The 27,205-nt window shown below is 40.2% G+C and overlaps 2 protein-coding genes across 14 annotated transcripts in view; both read left to right on the forward strand.

Annotated features, from left to right (window-relative positions):
* The first annotated feature begins 1,284 nt into the window (after positions 1 to 1,284).
* Positions 1,285 to 9,488, forward strand: TAF13 (TATA-box binding protein associated factor 13). Its single transcript, XM_032303300.1, has 4 exons — positions 1,285 to 1,374; positions 2,238 to 2,316; positions 5,548 to 5,645; positions 8,232 to 9,488. Exons 1-4 carry the CDS (start codon positions 1,348 to 1,350, stop codon positions 8,400 to 8,402), a joined length of 375 nt encoding a protein of 124 aa, XP_032159191.1. The 5' UTR covers positions 1,285 to 1,347; the 3' UTR covers positions 8,403 to 9,488.
* An 8,767-nt stretch (positions 9,489 to 18,255) lies between these two features.
* WDR47 (WD repeat domain 47) overlaps positions 18,256 to 27,205 on the forward strand; it is a 63,584-nt gene continuing 54,634 nt past the window's right edge. For 5 of the 13 annotated variants that reach the window (XM_032303286.1, XM_032303290.1, XM_032303289.1 and 2 more), the window contains exons 1-2: positions 18,256 to 18,541; positions 21,459 to 21,505. The gene's annotated coding sequence lies outside the window, so the exon portion shown is untranslated. Of the gene's footprint in view, positions 18,542 to 21,458; positions 21,531 to 27,205 lie in introns of all 13 variants that reach the window. The other 8 variants (XM_032303288.1, XM_032303291.1, XM_032303294.1 and 5 more) reach the window with 3 other exon arrangements.

Raw genomic sequence — 27,205 nt, forward strand, 5'->3', positions numbered from 1 at the left:
TCAGTCCCACAAGAGTGCCTCCCACTTTAGATGCCAATCACAAATAGTAGGTCCCAGGTTACCCATATGTCTGTCCAACTTGGCTACAAACCAGAGGTTCCCATGACATCCTCCCCCTTGGATTTATTTGCTAGAACAGGTCACAGAACTCAGGGAAATATTACTTAGATGAACAGCCAGATGATGAGAGTGAGGTCTGGGAGAGTGCTAAGTGAAGAGCTTCTGTCCCTGTGGAGCTGGGGGTGTGTCATTTTCTCCATAGGTGGATGTGTTCCCCAACCTGTTAGCTCTCCAATCCCCCTACTACTGGGATTTTTTTAATGCATCGTATAGCCATGATCAATTATTAACTACATTTTCAGCCTCCCTCCACTCTCTGGAGAATGGGAGCTGGGGCTGAAAACTCCAACCTCCTGATCATGGCTTGGTCTTTCTGGTGACCAGCCCCAACAAGGAGCCCACCCTGCGCTGCCTCATGAGAACAAAAGATGCTCCTCTGCTCTTATCACTTAGGAAATTTCAAGGGTTTTAGGAGTTCTTTGCCAGGAACCGGCACCAGAGACCACTATATGTATATTATATTATCTCACAGTTGCATTCCTAGAAAATTAAATGTAAATTAAGAGGGTAGATATGCTTTGTGTCTATATGTTAACAAAGTTAAGTTCTAGGCTCAGATAATGAAAAATTTTTCATTCGCATGAATGTTTAGCAGGACATTCATTGTGGGACTTTTCCTTGTGTGGCATCATGTCTTGCATGCAGAACATCTGATATCCCTAGCTTCAGCCTTCTAATGCCAGTGGTTTTCCTCATTGTTCTGAACACAAAGCTCCCCACCAGTATTTAATCCTCAGCCTAAGGGGTGGTGTTTTCCTTTTAAAAACTAGTAGCGAAGAAATACATACCCAATAACCCGTATAGTACTTGTCAATTAATAACAGTGTAACTATAAATTGTTAAAATTGTGTAAATACACTCTTGGAGCAGCGCAAGGACCACCGGCACCCCCAATGACGTAGAGCTTCACAGCCCCAAAACAGGAACCAGTGATTCGAGATGTAGAGTCCAATTCAGGGCCACAACAAGATACACACCCCTCAGCCCATGATTTCATTTTCTTTGCTAATGTTTATTAAATCGCGATCTTGATCACAAAGCCTAGAGCTCACGCCGCTCTCCTTAAACTCCCCAGGAGTCTGCTATTAGTCTGCTTGCATTCCCCCGCCCCGCCCCGCCGGCCGACCAGGCCCCGCCCCGCCCGGCGCGTCACCGGAAGTGAGGCAGAGGAAATAGTAAAACCCGCTGGGAGGGAGGTGGCGGAGTCTTGTAGGGCTGGCCGGGGGTATGGCAGACGAAGAGGAAGACCCTACTGTGAGTGACCACCACCGTTCCAACCCACTCTTTTCTTCACTCCCTGGGGGACAGAAGCGGAGCCTGAGTTCAGAATCACTCGGGATTTTCCTTAGCGAATTCACTCGAGAGAGTTCGGGGACTTCACGCCGTGCTAGCCTTTCCCTTCGGATTCATCTCTTAGTACGTGGGGCAGGACGTTAAGAAGAGTAGAGAGGTGGCTCGTTGTTCTCTGCTTTAGGGTCTGTATTTGCTAGACACTCCGTGAATCGCCTGGACAGTCATCAGAGGAAAAAGCTAGTATTTGTTAGCTCTCATTAGCAACGAACACTGCCGCTGGTAACAAAACTACATGCTCACTGTAAAGTTGGAGGAAAATAATGGACCGACAGTTAGGGAATCTGGATTCCAAAATTTCTGTTTCTGTGAGCAAGTTCCTTGACTTTAAGCCTGGTTTTTGTCATAAAATGGGGTTAAGGCTTATTTGAGGAAAGTTTCTAGCTCTGTATAAGCAGTGCTTAGTAAATACTACTTTTGCTTACTTTGACTCAATACCAACCCCTTTGTTTTAAATACCAACTCTTATTAGTAAAACTGTAGTAATAGGCTACCTAGTTGGTTAAAAAATAAATAAAGTTTGGTCATTGGAACTCTTCCAGGAGAGGCAGTAGGATTATTTGTTAGGAACATTGTAGAAGCCATTCCTGCATGAGTGGGAAGTCGGACTGGACAGTCTTTAAAGCTCCCCAAATGCTCATATATATATATTTTTTAAAGGCTTTCTGGCATGATATCAGTGTTGAAAAATGGAAAAAAATTAATGTTAATTATTTAAAAATCAAATGCGGTGCTTGACATTTCTGTATATACGTTCTAACTTATAGTTTGAGGAAGAAAATGAAGAAATTGGAGGAGGTGCAGAAGGCGGACAGGGTAAAAGGAAGAGACTTTTTTCTAAAGAATGTAAGTAATATTTGACAACGATTTAATTACAGACAATAAAAACTTTCAGACACGTCTGTCCAAAGTAGATTAATGTTCTGGATGTGTTTCTCTGTGGGGACAGTATTCTCCGATTTGCTTATAAAATTCTCTTTAACTTCTGAATCATAGATACTAGTGATCCTAACCTCAAATTATATGTGGGTGGGTGGGTGTATACACTTTTTTCTTTTTTCCTTTTTTTTTTTTTTTTTTTAAAGTGAGGAAATGTGATCAGTGTTTCAATTCAGGACCTTAGAATATTACCTCCATTACTTTTTTTGTCTGTTACTATTGCAGCAGAACTCCTTTAACTATAAGTCAAAGGTTTTAATGGATCCTGGGACAGGTGCCAAGGGTAAGGAATTAAGTTGGGGCTTTGGACTAACGCATTGGACAAGACAGAAAGGTGATGAACAGTGTAATACATGACAGTGAAATAGAGATTATAATGTATTTGTTCTGTAGTGCATTCCCTCAGTAGACATGTTTGACTCTTTTTGGCAGCAGCAAGAGGGAGCGCTGCTGTTCCTAGTGATGGTTAAAGTCACCCCCTGAAAGGCACTGTGACAACGTGCTCTCCATCCTGTGTCCTTTACACATAGTAGTGGCTGAGTATTGACAGATGAGACAACACGTGAATATATGGTTTATTTATGCTGGGTCAGACAAGTGGTTCCCAAATGCTCTTGAATCTGCAGTTCGTAGGTTATATTTTTATTTTTTTAACGACTCAGATTCTCCATATGTCAATTTCTCATCCTAAGCCGACCACTCTTTGATCCATCTTTGACACTGTTTACTACATTTGTATGTGTTTTTACTTCTTACATCAGCCTAAGAAGGAGATTTCCACACCAGAGCATCCCAGAGTGATGTTTGCATCGTCAGTTCTTAGTAGAAACCTTTGTTCTACTTGGATTGCTTTATTTTTGTGATGATAAGAATTCGGGATTTTCACAACCTTCTCCTTGTCTTACCTAAATCTTGATAGACCTTACTGGCAAAATCTGTTCTCCTAAACCTTCTTTTTAAAAAATTTCTTGCTACTATAACATAAAGTTTCAAAGCATTCATTGGCATTTTTTGGTGTCTTTACAAATCCTTTAACCAAATGCAGTTTATATACATACTAGTGAATTACACCCACCAAAATGGTAATGGTAAAGTATCTTCCTTAAATATTTAAGGCAGAATAGCAAGCTTACAATGAAGAATCCTGGCAGACAAGTGATGTCTAAAGTATTACCCAAATGATTAAAGTCAGTATCACCAGTAATATGTATTAATATCATGTACCTCTGATCTGATGCATTAAGAGGGCTCATCACCTCTATGGTACCCTCTCTGGTAATGTGTAACCACAGTCAAATCATGAGAAAACACCAGACAAATCCATATTGGCGAACATTCTACCAGATCACTAACCAGTATCCTTCTAGCGTGTCAAGGTCATGAAAGATGAGAAAAGTCTGAGGAACTGTCACTGCTTAGTAGAAAGTAAGGAGGCATGATAGCTAAATAGTGTGGGATCCTGACAAAGAAAAAGGACATTAGTTGAGAAATTGGTACAATCTGAGTAACTTCTGTACTTGTATCAGTGTTAATTTCTTAGTTTTGATAAATATCTGTGGCTCTGTAAGATGTTAACATCAGGGTATGGTGGATATAGGGTATTTGGGAGCTCTGTACTATTTTTGCAACTCTTGTAAAGTCTGAAATTACCTCAAAAAAGAAAAGGCAAAAAGGTTGTCAGAACCCAAGAGGGAGAAAAAATGTTGGCTCTTGTGTTTGCTTAGTACCCCTGTATCTGGACCTATAGGCTCTTGTCAGTTTAAATCATAGGGATATCTCTGTCCCAGCCTGACTTCCAAATCACTCCTTTCTTTTCCTCCCTAGGCTGGTGTACCTAATACTCCTTTCAGTTTGGCCAGCTTTTGCTTCTCCTAAATAAGAATTACTCTTAATGTACTCATTTCTTCCTTTAGAAGTATTCTAGGGTTTTGTTGTTGTTGTTGTTTTACTGTACTTAAATTGTAGTAGTCGTAAATGAACAGCTTGATGAATTTTATGTATTTACCTATACTTACAACCACCACTCAGATCAAGATATAAAACATTTCCAACCTATGATCGGTTTTTTGTTGTTGTTGTTGTTATTGTTGTTGTTTTAACATTTATATACCCCTTTCAGAATCTGGTAAGAGTGGTTTATTCTTTGCAGAACAATCCACACACACAAACAATATATAAAATTTTTGCATATAATTTCAGCAGGGTTCAAAGATTTCTCAAATCCTATCCATAGACTCCATAGACTAACTGGGGATTAATAGACTATAGGATAATAATCCATCTGGATCCCATCTGGCTTAAGCCCAAGAAGTATAATACTTTTGAGGGTAGCACTATAGACTCTGGAGCCAGATCAGCTGTGTTCAAACATGGACTTTATCTCTTACTATCTGTGTGACCTTGGGTAAATCACTTAGCTCAGTGCCTCAGTTTTCTCACCTAAATGGAATAGGGGTAATAATAGTATTTACTGGAAAGGGTTGTTGTGAGGATTAAATGAGGTGGGTTTTTTTTTTATTACTCTGTATTGAATTTTTTTCTCTTTTGCATTTTCTGTGGTTCTTTCAGATGTTAGCTGTGCATTGATCTGGAGAATGAAATATGAAATATCAAGATTCTACATAGTTTGCTTTCTCCACTTGATTCCCCTTTTCTTCATATAAGAAGAAATTGGAGCACTTTCTCTCATGTCCTTTTCCCTATGTTGGTATCAGAAAGATCTTGCCTTCTCTTTTCCAGTGCCCCCACTGCCCTCCCCTCACCCTACACCATATATGCACAGAACACTCCCAGTGAGGACTCAGCCGTTGGTACTCATCCTTTCACTGCCATGGAGTTTCCCAATTCAAGTTATTCCAGGGTTGTTGGCGAATAGGTAATAGAGGTTAGGGAAAGAATATTGATGTCAGGGTTTTGTAGTTGGGAGGGAACAGGAGTTCCTACTAGGGAAGGACAGGTAGGAATAGTTGGTTATGAGATCTTGGTTAAAATCCCTTACATCTAAGTCCATACTTGCAGACACAATGTAAATATGTTCATACAGGTGTTTTCTCTATCTTGGTCCATTTATAATTTGAGAAAAGTATTGTTAAATTGTTAAATTTGTTCAAGTGAACAAAAATGATTGTTCTTTTACAGTGCGATGTATGATGTATGGGTTTGGGGATGACCAGAATCCTTATACTGAGTCAGTGGATATACTTGAAGACCTTGTCATAGAGTTCATCACTGAAATGGTAAGATTTTTTTGTAATTGGTCTTAGTTAACTGAGTAATAGATCTGAAATTCTAACTTTGAGTTAAGACTAGAACTATGCCATCCTTTTGAAATAATCTTACCCATTTGAGGGCCTTTTTGTGGAAGTTACCAATTACTATTTATCATTAAAGATATATAGAAGGGGCGCCTGGGTGGCTCAGTGGGTTAAAGCCTCTGCCTTCGGCTCAGGCCATGATCCCAGGGTCCTGGGACTGAGCCCCGCATCGGGCTCTCTGCTCAGCAGGGAGCCTGCTTCCCTTCCTCTCTCTCTGCCTGCCTCTCTGCCTACTTGTGATCTCTGTCTGTCAAATAAATAAATAAAATCTTTAAAAAAAAAAAAGATACATAGATATATAAAGATATTCACGTGTACATATGTACACATAAAATATGCTACCCTCTCCTGAATTTTATTTGTAAGAAAATAATTATAAGATCCTTGAATAAAATTTAAAAATAATAACCGTAATGCAATCATCTAATGTAAGTTTTCTCCTTCCACTATTTATTTAAATGTATATAGTGCTGGGGTGCCTGGGTGGCTCAGTCAGTTAAGCCTCTGCCTTCAACAAACCAGAAGAGACTCTTAATCTCAGGAAAGAAACTGAGAGTTGCTGGGGGATTGAGGGAGGGATAGGGTGGCTGGGTTATGGACATTGGAGAGGGTATATGCTATGGCGAGTGCTGTAAATTGTGTAAGACTGATGATTCACAGACCTGGACCCCTGAAGCAAACAATACATTATATGTTAATAGAAAATTTTTTTAAAAAGCCTCTGCCTTCAGCTCAGGTCATGATCTCAGGATCCTGGAAGTTCTACATTGGGGTCCCTGCTTAGCAGGGAGTCTGCTTCTCTGTCTCTCCTCTCATGCTCTCTCTCAAATAAGTAAATAAAGTCTTTAGAAAAAAGTATGCAATGATTACATAGTGATAATCATGGTAAACATTTTTTACTTATAATTTTACAGTACATACTTTCTATATTCTAATCACAGTTATTTTAGTAGTTAAATGAAGTTACTTATGGATTATTAAGTGAATAGATACTTTTGAATGACCATATTCATGAAATTGCCTCCTGTCTCCTTAGATATATTCACAGGGATGGAAATACTGAGTTTGGTTGTGTTCCTGTGAATTTTTACTGTGTTATGGATTATTTCCTTTGTACAGAATAATAGAAGTAAAATTCCTGTGTCGGAGTTTGCATTTTTAAACATTATTTTCCATTTATAAAAATAATACTTATTAAATTTATGAAGAATAAAAAAGTTCAGGAAAGGGGCACCTGGGTGGGTCAATCGGTTGGGCATCTGCCTTCTGCCCAGGTCGTGATCTCAGGGTCCTGGGATTGAACCCCACATCAGGCTCTCAGTTCATCAGGGAGTCTGCTACTCCCTCTCACTCTCCCTCTATGCTCTCTCTCTCCCTCTCTCTCAAATAAATAAATAAATAAAATCTTTAAAAAAGACATGTAGGAAAGAAAATAGAAATCTGTAATCCTTCCACTTATTGACAACTAATGCTGAGATTTTGGTGAGTATTTTCCTGTTTTTTTTGCACATTATTTATTTATTTATTTGACAGAGATCATAAGTAGGCAGAGAGGCAGGCAGAGAGAGGGGGGGAGCAGGCTCCATGCTGAGCAGAGAGCCTGATGTGGGCTTGATCCCAGGTCCTTGGGATCATGACCTCGCTGAAGGCAGAGGCTTTAACCCACTGAGCCACCCAGGCGCCCCTGCACATATTTTTAAACATCATTAAATTGAAATCATACAGTATATTTTGTCATAGAGCCTGCTTTTTCACTTAAGTAGAACTCTGTCCCCCATGTCTTTCCCTAACACTCTATAATTTTAATGGCTTCATAATATTAATTGATTGGATGTGCCCAAATTTATTTAATGCCTTACTAAATACTTAGATTCCTCTTTTTTAGTCATTAGAAAAAATGCTATAATGAACCTTTGTATTTTAAAGTATTTATTTGAGAGAGAGAGAACAGGAGAGAGAATGAATAGGGGGAGGGTCAGAGGGAGAAGCAGATTCCCCGCTGAGTAGGGAGCTGGACCTGGGGCTCGATCCTGGGACTCCAGGATCATGACCTGAGCCAAAGGCAGATGCTTAACTGACTGAGCCACCCAGGCACCCCAGACTTTTGTTTCTGTACAGGATGAATATATGATAGGAGATGAGACTTTCTTGAAGAAAACCTACCACTATTTCTCAACTACTGAGACAATGAAGTGTGCGGTTACAAAGAAATTATAGAATTATTTTATAAAAATGAAGACAAAAGCTACGTAGATCAAAAAAGAAACCTCAGTAGATTTAGTTTTAATGTCTTTAGTATTAAAAAATGTCTATGAACCATTAAGAGAAACATTCCTATAACACAGTAGCAAGTGGACAAAGGACCTGAATAGAAAGACAATTCACAAATGAATAGCTATAATAATTCGAAGAGAAAATCTTCAAACTCACCGGTATTAAATAAATGCAAATTAAAAGAGTAAAATATTAGATTTGTTTAATTTAATTTAATTTATTTCTTTGTAATAGACTCACAAGGCAATGTCAATTGGAAGACAAGGTCGGGTACAAGTTGAAGATATCGTCTTCTTGATTCGAAAGGACCCAAGGAAGTTTGCTAGGGTTAAAGACTTGCTTACTATGAATGAAGAATTGAAACGAGCTAGAAAAGCATTTGATGAAGCAAACTATGGATCTTGACACCTGTACTTTCTGAAGCTTCATTATCTTCTGAGGAAACTATATATATAATAACTGTATATTTTCCACAGTGAGGTTCCAGTTTCTAGCCATGTATATATGCAAGATGGAGAAACCGATTTTTCAGCTTTTATTTTCAGGTCTTCGTTTTTAGAGTGATATTTGAGCCTTGAATTTCCTGCCCTTATATGACTGTACTTGAATTACTTACTGGGTTTTTAATGGCCACATGTAAGTTGAGGTACCTTGCAAACCAGGTGGTTCCTTCTGACTGACTGTTTAAATGATGAAGTAGTATTTATGTATTGGGTGTATTTTGTGCCATTGTAGGCTAAACCATAGCTGTTTAATATATGAAATCTATAGGGCCCCTTTGACTATGATTGCTAAGACATGTTTCATGTATTCTAAAGTTTTTAGACTACAGTGATCTAATTATTAAAAGATAGTGAACTGGTTTTTTTTTTTTTTAAGGAGAAGATGATACAGGAAAATAACAGTCTTTTGTAGGAATGTTTATCTAACATATTTGTTTTTTAGTATTCTTTACATTACAAGAAGGTTTTTTTTTAATTTTTTAAACTAAAAGTTTCATGTGAATTCTTCCGTATTGGAAGGCTTTTGATTTAAAACCTTTTGGGCTTATAATGTACTAGTTGTCAAATTTTAAGGGAACTCATTTTCCCAGGTCACATTAAAGCTTCTAAAAATAAATGCTTTCAGTAGTAGGAATGGTATTGCTTAAAAAGCTGATGGCCTGATAAGCACTTGGGATAGTGTTTTATTAACCTATTTGTTAGTACTTGTTTGTGGAAACGTGTACTCGACTAAACCATATATGGCTATGGAAACCACTTTTGTATTTCAGGATATACAGGTTTTGTGTGTGTTTAGCTTATTGTATTAAATTATTACACTTAGTTTAAAATAAAGATTAAAACTGCATTTAAAGGGATTACTGAATATTACTCTTTGTGGAACAGTGTGCGGTGCTTATAAACATCTGTAAGTCAGCATGTAGGAGAATTTCCCTTTCTTAATCTGTTGATACAAGGAATAAAGTGGAAAATTAGATTAATAATTGAATTTGACTATGTGATTTATCAGCTTTTTCTCCCCATTACTAGTAATATGGTTCTGGCTGCTTAATCTCACTGAAGACTTTTTTTTTCTATATTCTTATAATCCCCCTGAATTGATACTGAGATTCAAGATAGCTGGGCTGATTTTTTTGTTACTTAAAAAAATAAAAACCAGGGCACCTGGCTGGCTCAGTTGGTAGAGCCTGTGACTCTCAGTCTGAGGGTCATGAGTTCAAAGCCCTGTATTGGACATGGAGCCTACTTTAAAAAAAAAAAAAAAAAAAAGAGGCAAAACCAATGGAAAAGCTACTCTGCTCCAGTCTAAGCCGAAATCAAGAATGCAAGTGGAATAGTAACATCTCAATATTGCTATTTTTGCTAACCAGGGTGTACTTCACCCTGAAGAAAGAACTGGTAATAATTGGTTCTAGGGGAGCTATCCTGGTACCCCTCTTAGCTAGGGCTGCTGTAACAAAATATCAGACTGGGCAGCTGAAACAACAGAATTCACTTCCTCAGGCTCTGGAGGCTGGAAGTCTGAGATCAGGGTGCCAGCATGGTTGGGGTCTGATGAAGGAGGGCTCTTCTGGGCTGCAGATAGCTGCCTTCCCTGTGTCTGCTTGTCTGAGGGAGCTCTGTTCTTTCTTCCTCTTTTTATAGGGGCACCAGAGTTCCACTCTAACGACTTCATTTAACCTTAATATAGCCTCCTTAAAAGCCCTGTCTCCAATATAGTCAGATGGGAACGAGGGTTGGGTTAGGGCTGCAACATGACAAATTTCAGGGGATTACAATTCAGTCTGAAGCAGTGTCATTAATCTTACTATTTTGCTAGTGACCCTGACACTAAGTTTTTTAATGGGACCTTGTAGGTTGCAAGCCATAGAACTTGACTCAAAAACAAGCTAAGCAGAAGAGAGGAATTTATTGGATTATCCGACTGAAACAAGGGAAAGTAGGAATGGAGTTGATTCCCTATGGTTGACTGGATGTAAGAACTTGAGAATCAGGACTGTTCATCTTTATCCTAATTTTGGTTTTATCCTCTCAGGAGCCTCAGTGTGCCAAGGCAACATGATAGCAGTTCTAGGGTTCCCATCCATATAACTGATCGAGGGAGCTACTTGACTTACCAATACAGAAGATCCCCAGGAGTGAGGGAGGAGGTAAGAGCTGGGTACTATAAGTGAGAAAGGGAAAGAGAGACTGGGCAGACAAAAATAACAGATGTGGCACTGTCTTGATCCATGAACTTATTTGAATTCTAACAGTGAGGTAACATGGCTCCCTTCTAATGTCTAGAGCTACACTGTGTAATATGGTAGCCACTAGCCACATGGGACCATTTAAATTCACTTCATTCAAATTAAATGAAACAAAACCTTCAATTCCTCAGTTGTACTGGCTGTATTTCAGGTGTTCATCAGCCCCATGACTGGGGGCTGCTGCATTGAACAGTGCAGACATAGAACCTTTTTTTCATCACCACAGAAAACTATTTGGAACAGTGCTGTTCAGGTGCTTTTTCTTAATTCGATTTGCTTTAAAAGACTCACTATGAAAAACCTCAAGTACACAGTAATAGAATAGTATCATGAGCCCCCATCTTCAACAATTAACTAACCTTTGCCAATTTTAATGTCTTATATATTCCCCCACCTTTGGGGGGGAAGGGGCAGCATTTTAAGGCAAATCACAGCTTTCATTGTATCATTTCATTGTATCATTTCAACTATGAATACTTCACTATGTCCTCTCTAACAAAAAGTTTTAAAAGGTAGTCCAAATACTGCTATTATACCCTAACACAAATTAACATTAATTTCTTAATACTCCATTTAATACCCAATCCTTGTTTAAATCTCCTAATTTGTCTCAAAATTTAGAGTTTGTGTATCTGTTTTCTATTGTTTCTGTAACAGATTAAATTTAGTGACTTAAAACAACAAAGTCATTATCTTACCAGTTCTTTAGGTCAGAAGTCTGCTAGAGGCCTCACTGGTGCTAAAATCAAGGTACTACATTCCTTTCTGGATATTCTAGGAGAGAACCTGTTTACTTGCATTTTCCAGCATCTAGGGCGTACATTCTTTGGCTCTTAGTCCCCTTCTGTCTTCCAAGTTAGCAATGTTGCATCTTTCTGATCTTTCTTCCATAATCCTATCTCACTCTGACTCCCGTTGGGAAAGTTTCTCTGCTTCTAAGGACCCAGGTGATCCTTAGAATTCTGGGTTATCCAGATGGGTCCAATATATTGGATAACCCAGAATAACCTGACCATTTTAAAACCCTTAACTAATCACACCAGCAAAGTCTCTTACCATGAAAAGTAACATATTCACAGATTCTGAGGATTAAGATGTTAAGGTCTTTGGGAAGGGCTGTTATTCTGCCTCCCACAGGCTATTTGCAATAAAATCTAAACAAGGTTTCACCCACTGTATTTGGTTACCCATTGGATTGAGTGGGTCTAATTTCTATTAATCTCTAGTAGCTCTTCCTTCCCTACTTGTTTAAGTGAGACTTTCTCTTTAAAGAATTATACCCTTTTTTTTTTTTTTAGCTAACATGTTTATTTGCATCATGCTGAAACAGAACATCTGATATAACTTATGATTCCCTTGAAATTGGTTTTACTGCATTTAAACTGATTTTCTTAAGTAAAAGCTGTAATAATCTAAGTGTGGAAATTTTTAAATGGGCTCCTTTGATGTATCAGTAGCTCCCTTGGCTTCTCATTGGTGGAAAGAGGTGGTGTCTGGAGAGTCAGCTGATCACTTCCCAAGAGACCTCAGGGGGCTGCATTACTTGGGTGAACGTGTAGTCCAGAGTTTGATTTGCACACTGCAGGCTTGGAAACTGATTTCATCAGCAGATGGAAAGCACGTCCATCTTTCAGGGTAGACATAGAAACCAAGTTTGTAAGGCCAGCATATGAAGATGGATACCAATTTATAGATGTGGTAAAACTTTCATGGATTTGACCAGCAAATTCTTCCCTATCCTGGGAATGTGGGAAATGAAAACATAAATATGAAGATAGAATGAGGAGAGTTAGATGAACGCATTGCCTAGAGCATTGGGTAAGAGAAGCATAAGATTTATACAGAAACAGGAAGAATGGCTCCCTAGGCCCTGAAGCCGTGGACTGGGATGTGTTTCCTTTGAAGCAATCTTCAAGATTCTTTTGCTGCTAATACTGGAGACTTGACTTGAGTTTTCACTTCCAGTGACAATACCCATCCAAGCACACGGAGCAGAGCATTGTGCCCGAAAATCAAGAACTTTTTAAGCACTCTGACTGTATCCCAGAACATTCCCAATTCTCTAGGCCTGATTTTCTTTTTTTTTTTTTTTAAAGATTTTATTTATTTATTTGACAGACAGAGATCACAAGTAGGCAGAGAGGCAGGCAGAGAGAGAGAAAGGAGAGAAAGCAGAGAGCCCAATGTGGGGCTCGATCCCAGGACCCTGGGAACATGACCTGAGCTGAAGGCAGAGGCTTTAACCCACTGAGCCACCCAGGCGCCCCTCTAGGCCTGATTTTCTTAATGACTGAACCACCCAGGTGCCTCTAGGCCTGATTTTCTTAGCGTCCCTATATTTATCTTCTTAACACAGAGACTGGGAAGTAGATAGATAACCAGTGAGCAAGGTGTTAAATGTGTTGTTACAGGCTACTGCTTTTCCTGGGTCCTGGTGAAAGACTCCATGAGCTAGACTGTTATTTCATGGGATAGGATCACAGAAAACATTTTGGTATATCAGCAAGTATTTAGTAAGCACCTGTTTTGTTTGAGGCATAGCACAGATACTACAGGGCTATCTGGTATCTGGATGAGTAGAATTCTAAAGTTACAGAGGTAAAGTAAGGAGGAAATTTCTTATCTATTACCAGTAGATTGGTAAGAGTCTCAATCTGAGCTTTTGTACAAAATCCCAATTCATGTATAATTTGTAGCATTCAGTCTTCTATGCACATCCTCACACAGAAAGCCCGGTAAGCTGCTCTGAAATTGGGTGTATTCTTTTTTCTATTCCTTTTTTTTTTTTTTAAGATTTTATTTATTTATTTGACAGAAAGATGGAGATTATAAGTAAGCAGAGAGGCAGATGGCTGGAGAGGGAGAAGCAGGCTCCCGGTTGAGCAAGGAGCCCAGTGCGGGGCTCAATCCCAGGACCCTGAGACCGTGACCGGAGCCGAAAGCAGAGGCCTAACCCACTGAGCCACCCAGGGGCCCCGGGTATATTCTTTTAGAATAGGAAAAATAAATGCTGAAATGTAAATCATTTGTCATTTGCCTTCGTAAGGCTATTTTTATTTATTTATTTATTTATTTATTTATTTATTTATTTATTTATTTTAAAGATTTATTATTTATTTGACACATCACAAACAGGCAGAGAGGCAGGCAGAGAGAGAGGAGGAAGCAGACTCCCCGCTGAGCAGAGATCCCGCTGCGGGGCTCCATCCCAGGACCCTGGGATCATGACCTGAGCTGAAGGCAGAGGCTTTAACTCACTGAGCCACCCAGGCACCCCTATTTTATTTTATTTTTTAAAAGATTTTATTTATTATTTATTTGACAGATAGAGATCACAAGTAGGCAGAGAGGCAGGCAGAGAGAGAGGAGGAAGCTGGCTGCCTGCTGAGCAGAGAGCCCGATGCGGGGCTCGATCCCAGGACCCTGAGATCATGACCTGAGCTGAAGGCAGAGGCTTTAACCCACTGAGCCACCCAGGCGCCCCTATTTTATTTTTTTTAAAGATTTATTTATTTATTTGAGAGAGAGGGCACCTAGGTGGCTCAGTTGGTTAAGTGACTGCCTTCGGCTTGAGTCATGATCCCGGAGTCCTGGGATCGAGTTCCACATCAGGATCCCAGCTCCATGGAGAGTCTGCTTCTCCCTCTGACCTCCGCTCTCATGCTCTCTCACTCTGTCTCTGTCTCTCTCAAATAAATAAATAAAATAAATAAAGATATTATTTATTTATTTGAGAGAGAGAGTGTGTGAGGGGGCACACAGGAGTCGGGGGTCAAAAGAAGAGGGAGAGAATCATCAGGTAGACCCCCTTTGCTGAGCTCTGATCACGGAGCCTAACTAGGGGCTCAATTCCACAACCCTGAGATCACAACCTGAAACGAAATCAAGAGTTGGATGCTCAATTGATTGAGTCTACCAGGTGCCCCTGTGTGTCAATTTTAGATAAATAACTGAAAATTTAGTAGGAAAGAGCCTAGTTACTGACCAAACTCTTAAAAAAAAAAAAAAGCTAATATTGTATTTAATTTTTTCTGTAATAGGACTTTTTTTTTGCTTTTAATTTTTTTTTCAGTTTTGTTTTAAATTTCTTCTCAGTGTAACAGTATTCATTGTTTTTGCACCACACCCAGTGCTCCATGCAATCCGTGCCCTCTGTAATACCCACCACCTGGCTCCCCCAGCCTCCCTCCCCCCCGCCCCTTCAAGACCCTCAGGTTTTTTTTCAGAGTCCATAATCTCTCATGGTTCACCTCCCCTTCCAATTTCCCTCAACTCCCTTCTCTCCATCTCCCCATGTCCTCCATGTTATTTGTTATGCTCCACAAATAAGTGAAACCATATGATAATTGACTCTCTCTGCTTGACTTATTTCACTCAGCATAATCTCTTCCAGTCCCGTCCATGTTGCTACAAAAGTTGGGTATTCATCCTTTCTGATGGAGGCATAATACTCCATAGTATTTATTTATTTGATAGACAGAGATCACAAGTAGGCAGAGAGAGGGGGAAGCAGGCTCCCTGCTGAGCACAGAACCCTCGGGGCTCGATCCCAGGACACTGAAAGCACGACCTGAGCCAAAGGCAGAGGCTTAACCCACTGAGCCACCCAGGCGCCCCTGAAAGAGGACTTTTATAAGTATTTTGGGAGCACCTGACTTGTAAGTAAGACACCTACCTAGACTTATTTTGGTGAATCTCATGTTTTTCTTTGATCTTTCTAGCAAGTTCTACTAAAGAGTTTCAAGATTATTACCAGAAAGTTATTGACCTTATCTTAAAAAACCCATCCAAAATTATGATGCTTAATGTGATTTATGTGTTATTAACATTTCTTAACCTATAGTTTCCTTTTTTGGATTTTGAAGTATGTCAATGACTTCATTAAAATGGGGTATTTATTTTTCTTCCAAAACAAAATATTTTTAAGATTTTATTTTTGTTTTCAATATTAACACCCAGGATATTTACTTAATATATAAAAAAAATCTCTTCTATGTCCAAACAAGAATTTTTCTTTCCTGAGTTTAGCCATTGACCTATAATTTAAGCTTTTGTTTAGGGGTGATAGGAGTGCTGGGAGACTCAGGTATTCTACCTACATAATTCTTGAGCCTATTTGAAAGAGAGCCTGCAGTGGTGGTATTTTGTTTGTTCTCCCAGAGCCAGCAGTGCCCCAGCTCTAAAGCACACAGCTCTTTGCTGTATTTATGTGTATGTGCTCTAATAAGGAGAGTGGAGCTTTTAAAACAAGAGCGCATATCCCTGCTGAACTTACCCTGAACGGCTTGAGGCAAGATTTCCTAATTTAGGCTTGTGCTCAGATTCCTTTCCACTATTTGGGGAAAACCCAAAAACTTCTATTTCCCTTTTTAGAAATGAGATTTGAGAATCTTATTAAAAGGGGTCCACCTTAGCCTATAGGCATTTAAGTCACAAGGCACTATGAATCATTCCCACAAGTTAGAACCTGCATTTTCACATGATGCCTAACCTAGTTCCTAATTCAGAGTAGGCACTGGATAAATATTTGGTGAATGATTGAGGCAGTACCTCAGAATCTAAGGACAGTCTTTCAACTAAGAAAGCCTTGTCCTTTCTGAACAATTCGCTGCTTTGCAGCAACTAGAGTGAAAGACAAGAAGATCTAATCTTAACCAGTGTGGCTGAGTATAGAAGGAAAGGTGATATACCCTAGGCTAACAGCTATTAAGGTTGTGGTGTAAAACTTGATGTTACATTAGGAAGCGAATATACAGTCAATGCATTTATCACTGAACGAGTGATAAGATGTACCAGATGTCTTGTATTTCAGTGCCTAGTTTCCCTTTATCCCACACCCCCCTTTTCTGAAAATATAATGATTATTCATTTGCTTCTAACAATTCTGATGACTACTTTTTGAAAATTTAGATGCACATAACACTTTGGCACACGATGGGGGGGATAAAGATGAGTAAGTCCTCTTATTCCCTCTACCTTGTCAGAATAAGGTCCACTTTTTTCAAGCTAAAATTTCCAAATAATACACTGAGGTAGAGTGCAAAAAGGAGGGTTTAAAAATCATAATAGTTAAAATCTTGGCTCTCCTACAGAACAGCTGTTTGACCTTGGGCAAATTATTTTCCTTAATCTCTAAAATGGGAATAGTTAACAGGCATTTTAAGGGAGATTGTGAGGCTTAAGTGAGAACACAGGGAAAGCACTTCATTTTATGCTTAATGACTATCCAAACAATCTAGTACCAGATCAGGTTTTTCCTATTGTGTAGTGCTCTGCCCTCAGTAGGTGGTCAAATGTTTGTCAGATTGTCCCTGATTTATAACCCTTTGTAGATCTAGTTGAAAATTTAAATAAATAACTCTTGCTTCTTGCAATTGGTATTGAGACTTAAGATCAAGAAGCAGATTCTCAGATGAACTATCCTGGCAAAGACTATACCTGCATTTCCTGGATATATCTGCCCACTTTTTCTATTTAAACATTCTTTACCATTTTTTCTTTTTTTTTTTTTCAAATATCGGGACCCTGAGTAACATTAACTTGTGCTTATATTTATTTGCCTGTCACTTTATCACAGAGAGTTCTTAATGAAAACTCTTCCAGGAGTTCATCAGGACTAGGCAAGATAAATTTTGCATAAACTGTTTTCCCTGAATTTTTAAATATTTTTCTTGGAAGCTTTGCCTCATACTACCGCTCCTTGTATCTTGAATTGGATTAAATTCTTCCTGTTCAGAAATGTTTTTGATGTTTATTATTACCACTCTCTTTTACGTCCTTTCCCCCAGTTGGGAGGCCCAGATCGCTCTTGGCATTTGGCCTTTATGAGGACGAGACTGATACAGGTTTGTGTCAGTTTATTCCTAGCTTTTCTACATGGTTATACCCACTGAATTCTCAATTCAGCTCGGTGAAGCATCACGTTTATTTGTGGACTACTACTGCACGGGTGGGGCGGGAAAGTGAGATCCTGTTGTCAAGGAGCTTACAACTAAAAAGGGTGGTAAAAAAACCCCTAGGAACCTGTTAAGTGTTAAGTAACTGGAAAATGCTCGGAGACGTATCAGCATCACAAAAGGAGAAATCTAGAAAGGGGCAGATGAGCCGCTGGAGTTTTCGGGAGGAAGTGGGGCCTGCAGAAGCGGAGAGACACGGGGAGGAGGCCAGATTCACTTCATTAGTCTTTATTAATAAATTGTCGGGGAGGAATGTTGAGTCGATTGTAATGTGCAGATGACTTCTCGATTCCGAAGTCCCCTCTGCGCTATTTCGGGACGCAGGGTCACCCGCCAGCGACGGGTTGCGTCGGAGCCGCTGGTTCCTTACCCGAACGCCAGGCAAGCTTTTCCTCAGAGTCCAGTCGGTCCTTGGAGGGCCGGCCGAGAGTCGGTCCGTCCAGGCGTGCCCCCACCGCTCCAAGCCTGGGCCCGCCCAGCTGACTTTCCCCTTGGCTCAGGCACCTGCCTGGCCGCCCCTCGGCGGGGTCCTGAGGCGCCTCGAAGAAGCGCGGTGATTGGCTGCGGCTCGGGGCTGGAGCTCGCCTCCGAGGCCGCTTGACAACCGCAATCTGCGAGGCTGAGTCGAGAGGTACTTCGGCTGGGGCGGACTCGGGGAAGAACGGAGTGACGGTCTGATGGATTGACGTGAGGGCGGCAGAAGGGAGGACCGGCGCCAAGCACAGACACAGACCTCCGCCCTCGCGCTTCAGTCCCAGCCCAGAGCCGGCGCGTCCGCCGGCCTCTTAGTCGCTTTCTCCCCAGCCCCTTCTCTGGACTGGTCCGGGAACCCTCAGGTGAGTGACTCCGGATGGCGGAGGCGGGGTCGGCCGCGCAGCACCTCCAGTTGCCATGGTCACCGGTCGCCACCTGTCACCACCTGACGGGGTTCCGACCCAGGCAGCCCTTGGCCTCTAGGGTGGCGTTTGCGGCCCGGGAGAAGCGTCTCGGGTAGGGTTCGGTGGCGCAGGGGACCGGGGTCGTGGGTGAGGGCCAGGGAACTGCCGTCCCCAGTTTGGAGGCCGCCGCTCCTGAGCCACACCTTCCCCTGTCTGCCAGCCGGGCTCTGGGGCAGAGCGACGCCCCTCGCCCTGGTGCTTGTCGGCCCCCGAGCGAGGAGCGAGCGCAGGGTGGGTGTCCACCTCGCTGCTGCTGAGAGGCGGGAGGGGAGCTGGCCGCGCGGATTCTTCCTTCCTCGGCCCGCTGCGGGGCCAGGTCGAGAACTGAGGGGAGCGCTCGCGTCCCTGTCTGGGCACGCCTTGGCCGGGAGGAGGGGAGGAAGCTCGGGACTGGGAGCCGAGCCTCGGCGTGGGGCAGCTCCGCGGGGCCGGCTTTGGCCTTATCTTACGTCAGTGGTCTGTGGGAGCAGCCTTTGAGGGGTCTGGGCAGGGGGCGGGGAGAGGGGTAGCGACTGGGTTTGGAACCCGGCTTTGCTGGGGCGGGGGAAGCGCCTGCGTAGAAGACGCGGGAGGCTGTAGAAGTCGTAGGGTTCAGCGGGTCGCGTGTATTGGGGAGAAAGAGATTGGGGCTCAAGCTCTGGGGCGAGTCATTGGGCATAAGGGGCGAGAGCAGGAGAAGGCAGGGACAGCATTGACCAGCGTTTGATTGTTTTCTTCTCTAAACCCAGACGTGCAGTCTGTAACCACGCATGGTATCTGAGCGGAGCGTTTTTGGCAACTTGGTTCTCTGCATAATGAAAGGAGAAGTCTTTGTTCCACCCAGATTCATAGGTTGTGATCTAACACTTATTTCCCTCCCTTTGTTGTAGACTTCATAGAATGCATCAAGATGCATCAAGAAGTAAATGGCACAGAAATTAACATGTAGGCTTTAAATATGCTACAAATCTTTTTTTTTTCCCACAGTAAATCCAAGTAAAAAAAATTTTTTTTGTCTCCAGTATTGGCATGAGTTGTATTGAATTTTTACTAGAGAGGAGAAATGCCTAAGAACCCATTTTCCTTTATATGTCATATTCTGGAGGTCTCATTTAGGAGGAGGATGTAATGAACAATTTTACGTTAGGTTTTAGGGGGTAGATTGCTTCCACACGGGAAAAAAAAATTATTATACAGTGAGGGAAAGGACAAGTAATTAAACCACTAACAGTATATTGTCAGGTAAAATAAAAAAGACAAAACACTCGAACTTCGATGTCATTAGAAATATGTAATTTTTTGAGAAGGGATTTTAACATGTTTATCTCTCCTTCCTACTTCCCAATTCTTTTCTTTCTTTCTTTCTTTCTTTTTTTTAAAGCCAGTATGAGGAATATATCATAAGAGAACAGGGGTGTTATCCTAAGTTCTTAGTTACATAATTGTCCTCAGTCTCTTTTTCTGTTTGTGAATTTATCAGTTAATGGACAGCATGTGATAAGGTTAATATATATATATATATACACACACACACACACACACTCACACACACAGCAGTTTGAGAAACACTTCAAAATAAGTATGAAGAGATGCAGTTTTCCTTAGTGGATCAGTAAACTGGAAATCAGATTGCCCAGATTTAAGTTTCATTTTGCTATTGATTACAATATACTTTGCTCTTGATTACATTACTACTCATCCTACTGTAGAGTCAATATTTAATCTGTAAAATGGTAATAATACCTACTATTATTTTAGTCTGGAATGGGCTCTTCAGTTGAACAGAAGAATCTATTTGAAAGTGTTTTGGAAAAAAATTAAGGGATCTGTTTATTACCTTTTTTTCTTTTTTTTTTTTTTTTAAGATTCTTATTTATTCATTTGACAGAGAAAGCTCAAATAGGCAGAATGGCAGGGAGAGGGAGAAGCAGGCTCCTGGCTGAGCAGGGAGCCCAGCTCTGGGCTCTATCCCATGACCTAAGCCAAAGTCAGCTGCTTAACCAACTGAGCTACCCAGGTGCCCCTGTTGATTACCTTTTAATAGAGTAGAGTATTGGCATGATCCACTTAGTATTTTGAGGTCCAGAACCTTATTTATTTTTTTTAAGATTTTTTATTTATTCATTTGACAGAGATCACAAGCATGCAGAGAGGCAGGCAGAGAGAGGGGGCAGGGAAGCAGGCTCGCTGCTGAGCAGGGAGCCTGATTTGCGGGTGGGGGTGGGGTGTGGGGGGGTGGGTGTTGTACAATCCCAGGACCCTGGGATCATGACCCCAGCGGAAGGCAGAGGCTTTAACCCACTGAGCCACACAGGTGTCCCTAGAATGGAGCCTTCTTAAGATTCTCTCTCTCCCTCTGTCCCTCCCCCCTTAAAAAAACAAAAAGAAAAGCAAAATTTTTCTACTTGCAAGAAAATTATTGGAGTCCTGTACTGTCTATTACTGTGTAATAAATTACCTTTTCCAAAACATTGGCTTAAAACAACAAATAGTTTATCTCACTGTTTCTGAGGGTCAGGAACCCGGGGCACAGCCCTATTGAGTACCTCTGATTTAAGGTCTTTCTTAAGATTGCAGTCAAGCTGCAGTAAGGGGCTGTGATCATGTCTGAAGATACAAATCAGGGATGATCTCCATCCAAATTCAGTGACTTGGGCCTTTGTTCCTGTGGGCTGTTGGACTGAGGGCTTCCATTCCTCCTGGCAGTTGAGTGGTTTTTTGCCACTTGGATCTTTCCATAAGGTTGCTTCATGACATGGCAGCTGGCTTCCCCCAGCGTGAGAGTCTGAGAGAATACACGCCAACACTCAGGACTCACACTGTCATCTCTTTACAGAGCTTGAAAGTGACATCTCAACACTTCCGCTGTGCTTCTGTGTAGAAGTGAGTCGCTAAATCCAACCCATATGTAAGGGCCAGTGAGTACAAAAGGTTATAAACACTATTAGGGTCACTGGTGACCATCTTAGAGGTTACCTGCCACAGGTGCCTTGTAGGGGGTATATAAAAATTTTCTGTCATTGGAGGCATTTATATATAGGTTGGCAGACCATCTGTTAGAGGTAAGTATTTGAATATTCTGTATTAAATAGCGTGGACTAATGTACCTTCCGCTTCAGTTCTGATAAATATATAAAACTAAGAAAGTAGAAAAGTTAAGGATAGAAAACTTTAATAGGTAATTATATAGGATATTTTTTGTTGTACTTAATTTAGTAGTTAATGCTTGTATAATTTTGGCATTTTTGGTACATTTTTAAGTTTTTGTGGCTCTTGGTTTAGTAGATTTCCTTATATGTTTCTGAATGTTGACCTACTGACTTAAAGCCATTTTTTAAGATAGTTCGATTTTTGACGTATACACAAATACCTCAAGTTCTGCTTTTTCCCTTTGAAAATAATAGAGTATGTGTGGGAATAAAACATGAAGGACACTTTTAATCTATTTTACAAAGCACACTTTTTACCTTGGTTTTAGGTGTGATAGAAAACTATGCTGGAGGCCTCATTATATAATAAAAGGTGAAATTGTGTTCTTAGATAAAATGTCCTTTTTATCGTAAAATAAAACACAAAAATAATACTGTATGAAATTATGAGTATTTTACTTTGACCTTAGTTGATATAGCATTAATTTGTGCTTAAAGTTTAGAATTAATTTTTATTACAAATATTAAGATTGTAAACTTTCTGTATTTCTTACATCTTTATGGGTTGAAACTCTGCTTAATATACATTTGAATATTCACTATGAGCTGCTGTGATGATTTAAGGAATAAAAATGTTTTAAAATCCTGAATTCTTTTTATGATTAACACCTAAAGCTTTTGGCTGGAAGTCAGGAGACTTGGAGTTTAGCTCTGTCTAATGTCAGATAATAATCATACAATCAAGTGATGGCACTGTTGCTCAGTAGTAAGTGGGATTCCCATTTTGAATTGTTTTAAGGAATGGACTTGTTTTGGTCTGTCCATACTTTAGCTTCCAGGTTTCTTTTGAGATCAGTGACACAGTCTATGAGTTTTCTGACTGGAAGCTGTTCAGTCTGAGACCAGAGAACACAGCAAAGGTCTGACAGGTCTTAAAGAGATCTGCTGAACCATATTTTAAGCAAGTGAGCAATAAGTTTATTATTTAAGAATAAAAATAATTCTCTAAACATTTTGTTTTTCAATCTAAAATTCTTACTGCCTTGGGGGCGCCTGGGTGGCTTAGTTGGTTAAGCACTCAGCTCTTGATTTTGGCAAGTCCTGATCTCAGGGTTGGTTGTAAGATCAAGCCATGCTGGGCATGGAGCCTGCTTAAGATTCTCCTCCTCCTTCCCCTCTCCATCTGCCCCAACCCTCCTCTTGCCACCCTCTCTCTTGCAGATACTATCTTTCTAATTAATAAATAAATAAATAAATAAATAAATAAATAAATAACATTCTTATGCCTTAAATCAGTGCTAATTTTGCTTTTAGTTGTGGTCTAAAAACTGAATTATGATTAGTAGTAAAGCATTTGTTGAAACACTTAAATTTATTTAGATTTATCTAGATTTCCTCATATTTGGTGTGGTTTTCATGGATACTTTATTTATTTATATTTTTATTTATTTATTGGATTTTATTTATTTGACAGAGAGAGACATAGCAAGAGAGGGAAATACAAGCAGAGGAAGTGGGAGAGGGAGAAGCAGGCTTCCTGCTGAGTAGGGAGCCAGATGTGGGGTTCTATCCCAGAACCCTGGGATCATGACCTGAGCTGAAGGCAGATGCTTAACAACTGAACCACCCAGGCGCCCCTACTTTTTAAAATTTTTTAAAGATTTTATTTCTCGGGACGCCTGGGTGGCTCAGTTGGTTGGATGACTGCCTTCGACTCAGGTCATGATCCCGGAGTCACGGGATCGAGTCCCGCATCGGGCTCCCAGCTCCATGGGGAGTCTGCTTCTCCCTCTGACCTTCTCCTCACTCATGCTCTCTCTCACTGTCTCTCTCTCAAATAAATAAATAAAATCTTTAAAAAAAAAAGATTTTATTTCTCAGAGGGTACGAGTGCAAGTAGAGGGAGAAGCAGGGTTCCTGCTGAGCAGGGAGCCTAGTGCCAGACTCTATCCCAGGACCCTGGGATCATGACTTGAGCCAAAGGCAGACGTTTAACCTACTGAGAAACCCAGCGTCCCTTCATGGATACTTTAAAAATTGAAGTCCATTTTAAACTTGAAAGTTAAACTCCAAAGTTCTTAGATCTAATTGTTCTTTTTCTTTTTTTTTCTTTTTCTTTTTTCTTTCCTTCCCTCTTTCCTTCTTTCCTTTTGGTTCCCTTCTTAATCAGTTTCAATACTGCTTATTTTTTGATGGTGGTATTCATTTAGATAATTTTAAACTTAAGTGGGGCTTATTAAATAAGGGTTAAGTATATTAGACCTGGGCGCCTGGGTGGCTCAGTGGGTTAAGCCTCTGCCTTCGGCTCAGGTCATGATCTCAGGGTCCTGGGATCAAGCCCCACATCGAGCTCTCTGCTCAGCAGGGAGCCTGCTTCCCCCTCCCCCCACCCAAGTATATTAGACATGGAGAGTTTTTTTAAAAATGAAAAGTAGTACTTACTTTTATTTTTTATTGTTATTTATTTATTTGAGAAAGAGAATGAGAGGGGAAAAGTCAGAGGGAGAAGCAGGGTCCCCGCTGAGCAGGTACTCGGATGCAGGACTTGATACCAGGATTCCAAGATCATGACCTGAGCCAAAGCCAGTCATCCAACCAACTTAGCCACCCAGGCATCCTCTACTTTTATTTTAGTTTCTTACACAGTTGAGCTAATACTTTTTGTCTCTCTTACTAAAAGTACCTGTTTAAAAGTCTGATTAGACTGTTATTAATGCAGACTTCTATTTATCTACTCTATTAACATTGTTTAATAGGAAAATAATGTGAAAGATAATAAAACTAGGGTCCTCTGTTGGAATAATTTTTATTAAAGATTTTATTTCTTTATTTGTCAGAGAGAGAAAGAGAGTGAGCACAAGCAGGCAGAGGGAGAAGCAGGCTCCCTCCTGAGTAAGAAGCCTGGGATCATGACCTGAGCCGAAGGCAGATGCTTAACCAACTGAGTCACCCAGGCATACTTGTTGGAATAATTTTTAAAGATTATTTCAGTACTATGAAGCTTTTTCATTTTGGCATATTTAGATGACTTTTCATTTCATAACTTTCCTTATCTTTGCCCTTCACTTTCTTGTGAATTAGTGTGATATAGCAGAAAGAGCTGCAGAATCTCACAGACTGTTTCCAGTCTTGCCCAAAGGTATAGCCTTTGGCTACTGTATTTCCTTCGTTTCCTTTTCCTACTCTTTTTCCTTTTCTTCCTCTTTCTCTCTCTTTGCTTGTCCTCTTTGTATCTGTATTTCTGTCAGAAATTCTAATTTTCATTGCTACAAAGCTTAGGATATGATTCGGGAGAGGGAGACAATTTCTTGTCTGGCTACCAAGATTATATATCTATCTATATACATAGTTACATATGTATATATATATATATACATATATATATATATATGTATATATATATATATGCTAGATTAACCATGTATAGATTATTAAATAAATACTGCCTCCTCTTGTTTTGCTATCCTGTTAAATAGGTTAAATAGGTGCCCTCTGGTATTTTTTATTTATTTATTACAGATTTTATTTATTTATTTGTCAGAGACAGCACAAGCCAGAGGGAGAGGCAGGCAGAACCTCCCATGCATCCCATCTTCTGGTACTTTTTACGGTGTCAACGTGGATACCAGGATGAATGTCCTGATGCACTTTTGAAAGAAGTACTTAGTAACTTGTGAAATACATGTTGAGTCTTAATGTAAATACTGGGTTAGGTTTTTTTTAGTTTATTTAATCTCTGCACTCAGTATAGATGTAGGGCTTGAACTCACAACCCTGAGATCAAGGGTTGCATGCTTTTTCTGACTCAGCCAGCCAGGTCGCCTAGATACTGGGTTAATTTCTTTTTTTTTTTAAAGATTTTATTTATTTATTTGACAGAGATCACAAGTAGGCAGAGAGAGGGCGAAGCAGGCTCCCTGCTGAGCAGAGAGCCCGATGTGGGGCTCGATCCCAGGATCCTGGGATTATGACCCAAGCTGAAGGCAGAGGCTTAATCCACTGAGCCACCCAGGCGCCCCACTGGGTTAATTTCTTAAACTTGCAAAGCCAGGAGTCTTCGTCTGTCAAGTGGGAATGAAACTGCCTATCTCATAAGATTGTTATAAGGATCACTTAAACAATATGAGTAAAGATCTTAGAATAGTACCCAGTAGTTTTTGCACTGTAAACATAGCAGTTGTATTGTATTCCAGTTGGCAGGTTGATGTGGAAGAGAACCTTTCAGATCTAATCTTGTAATTTTTCAGTTTTCTCTTTTTAAAATTAAAAAATTGTATTCATACAAGAAATATGTGTGTAAACATACAAGTGATACATGAATGTTTGTGAAGCATTCTGGTAATACAAATGATAAAGAGTAAAACAGTCTCCCTTCAGCCCCTTTCTCTTCCCAATTTTATGCCTTGCATCCAGTACCATTCCTGTCCTCAGAGGTGTAACCTTTCTTAACAGTCATATGTGTCCCACTAGACCTTTCTTTGTTACTTATTTAGACATGGATATCATATCTTCCCTTTAAAAAAATTAAGTGAACGTATTTATATTGATCCATTTAGCAAATATTTATTGATAGTTATATTGTTCTGTGATGTGCTTTTGCATTGTGAGGATGCATTTGTATTCTATATTAATGAATTTACCATAATTTAACAATTCTATTGATGAGAGCTCAGTTTATTTCTAAATTTTCTCTATTACAAGCAGATATTCAAGGAGCATCATTGTATATGTACCTTTGTGTATATTTGCAAGTACTTTTTTAGGATAGGTGTCTAGAAGTAGAATTGGAATTGGTAAGTCAGTATAAACATTTAAAATTTTCATAGGTAGAAAAACAGTAAAATTTTCATACGTAGAAATTTCATGCTGTCATACTCTCTTTCAAAAAGTTTGTCCCAATTTAAATCCTTTTTTAAAAAGATTTTATTTATTTATATGAGAGAGGGAGAATGAGCATGAGTGGGGTGAGGGGCAGAGGGAGAAGCAGACTCCTCGCTGAGCAGGGTGCTCAACTTGGGTGCCTAACATGGGGCTTGATCTCAAGACTCCGGAATCATGACCTCATGACCACCAGCCGCAACTGAGCCACCCAGGTGCCCCCAATTTACATTCTTTTTTTTTAAATTAATTGCTTTTATTAACATATAATGTATTATTTGCCCCAGGGATCTGTGAATTGTCAGGCTTACACCCTTCACAGCACTCACCATAACACATACCCTTCTCAGTGTCCATAACCAACCACCCTCTCCATACCCCCCCACCCCCGCCAATTTATGTTCTTAACACAATATGTGAAAGGACATTTACTCATGCTCTTGCCAACACTAGGTATCAGGTCTTTTTTGCAAAACCAGTAGGCCATAAATGGTATCTTATTTTAATATCACTTGTGACGTTGAACTTCTTTTCATAAATTTATTGGTCTTTTATA

The sequence above is a fragment of the Mustela erminea genome, chromosome 10 (assembly GCF_009829155.1).
Source record: "Mustela erminea isolate mMusErm1 chromosome 10, mMusErm1.Pri, whole genome shotgun sequence".
Lineage (NCBI taxonomy): Eukaryota > Metazoa > Chordata > Mammalia > Carnivora > Mustelidae > Mustela > Mustela erminea.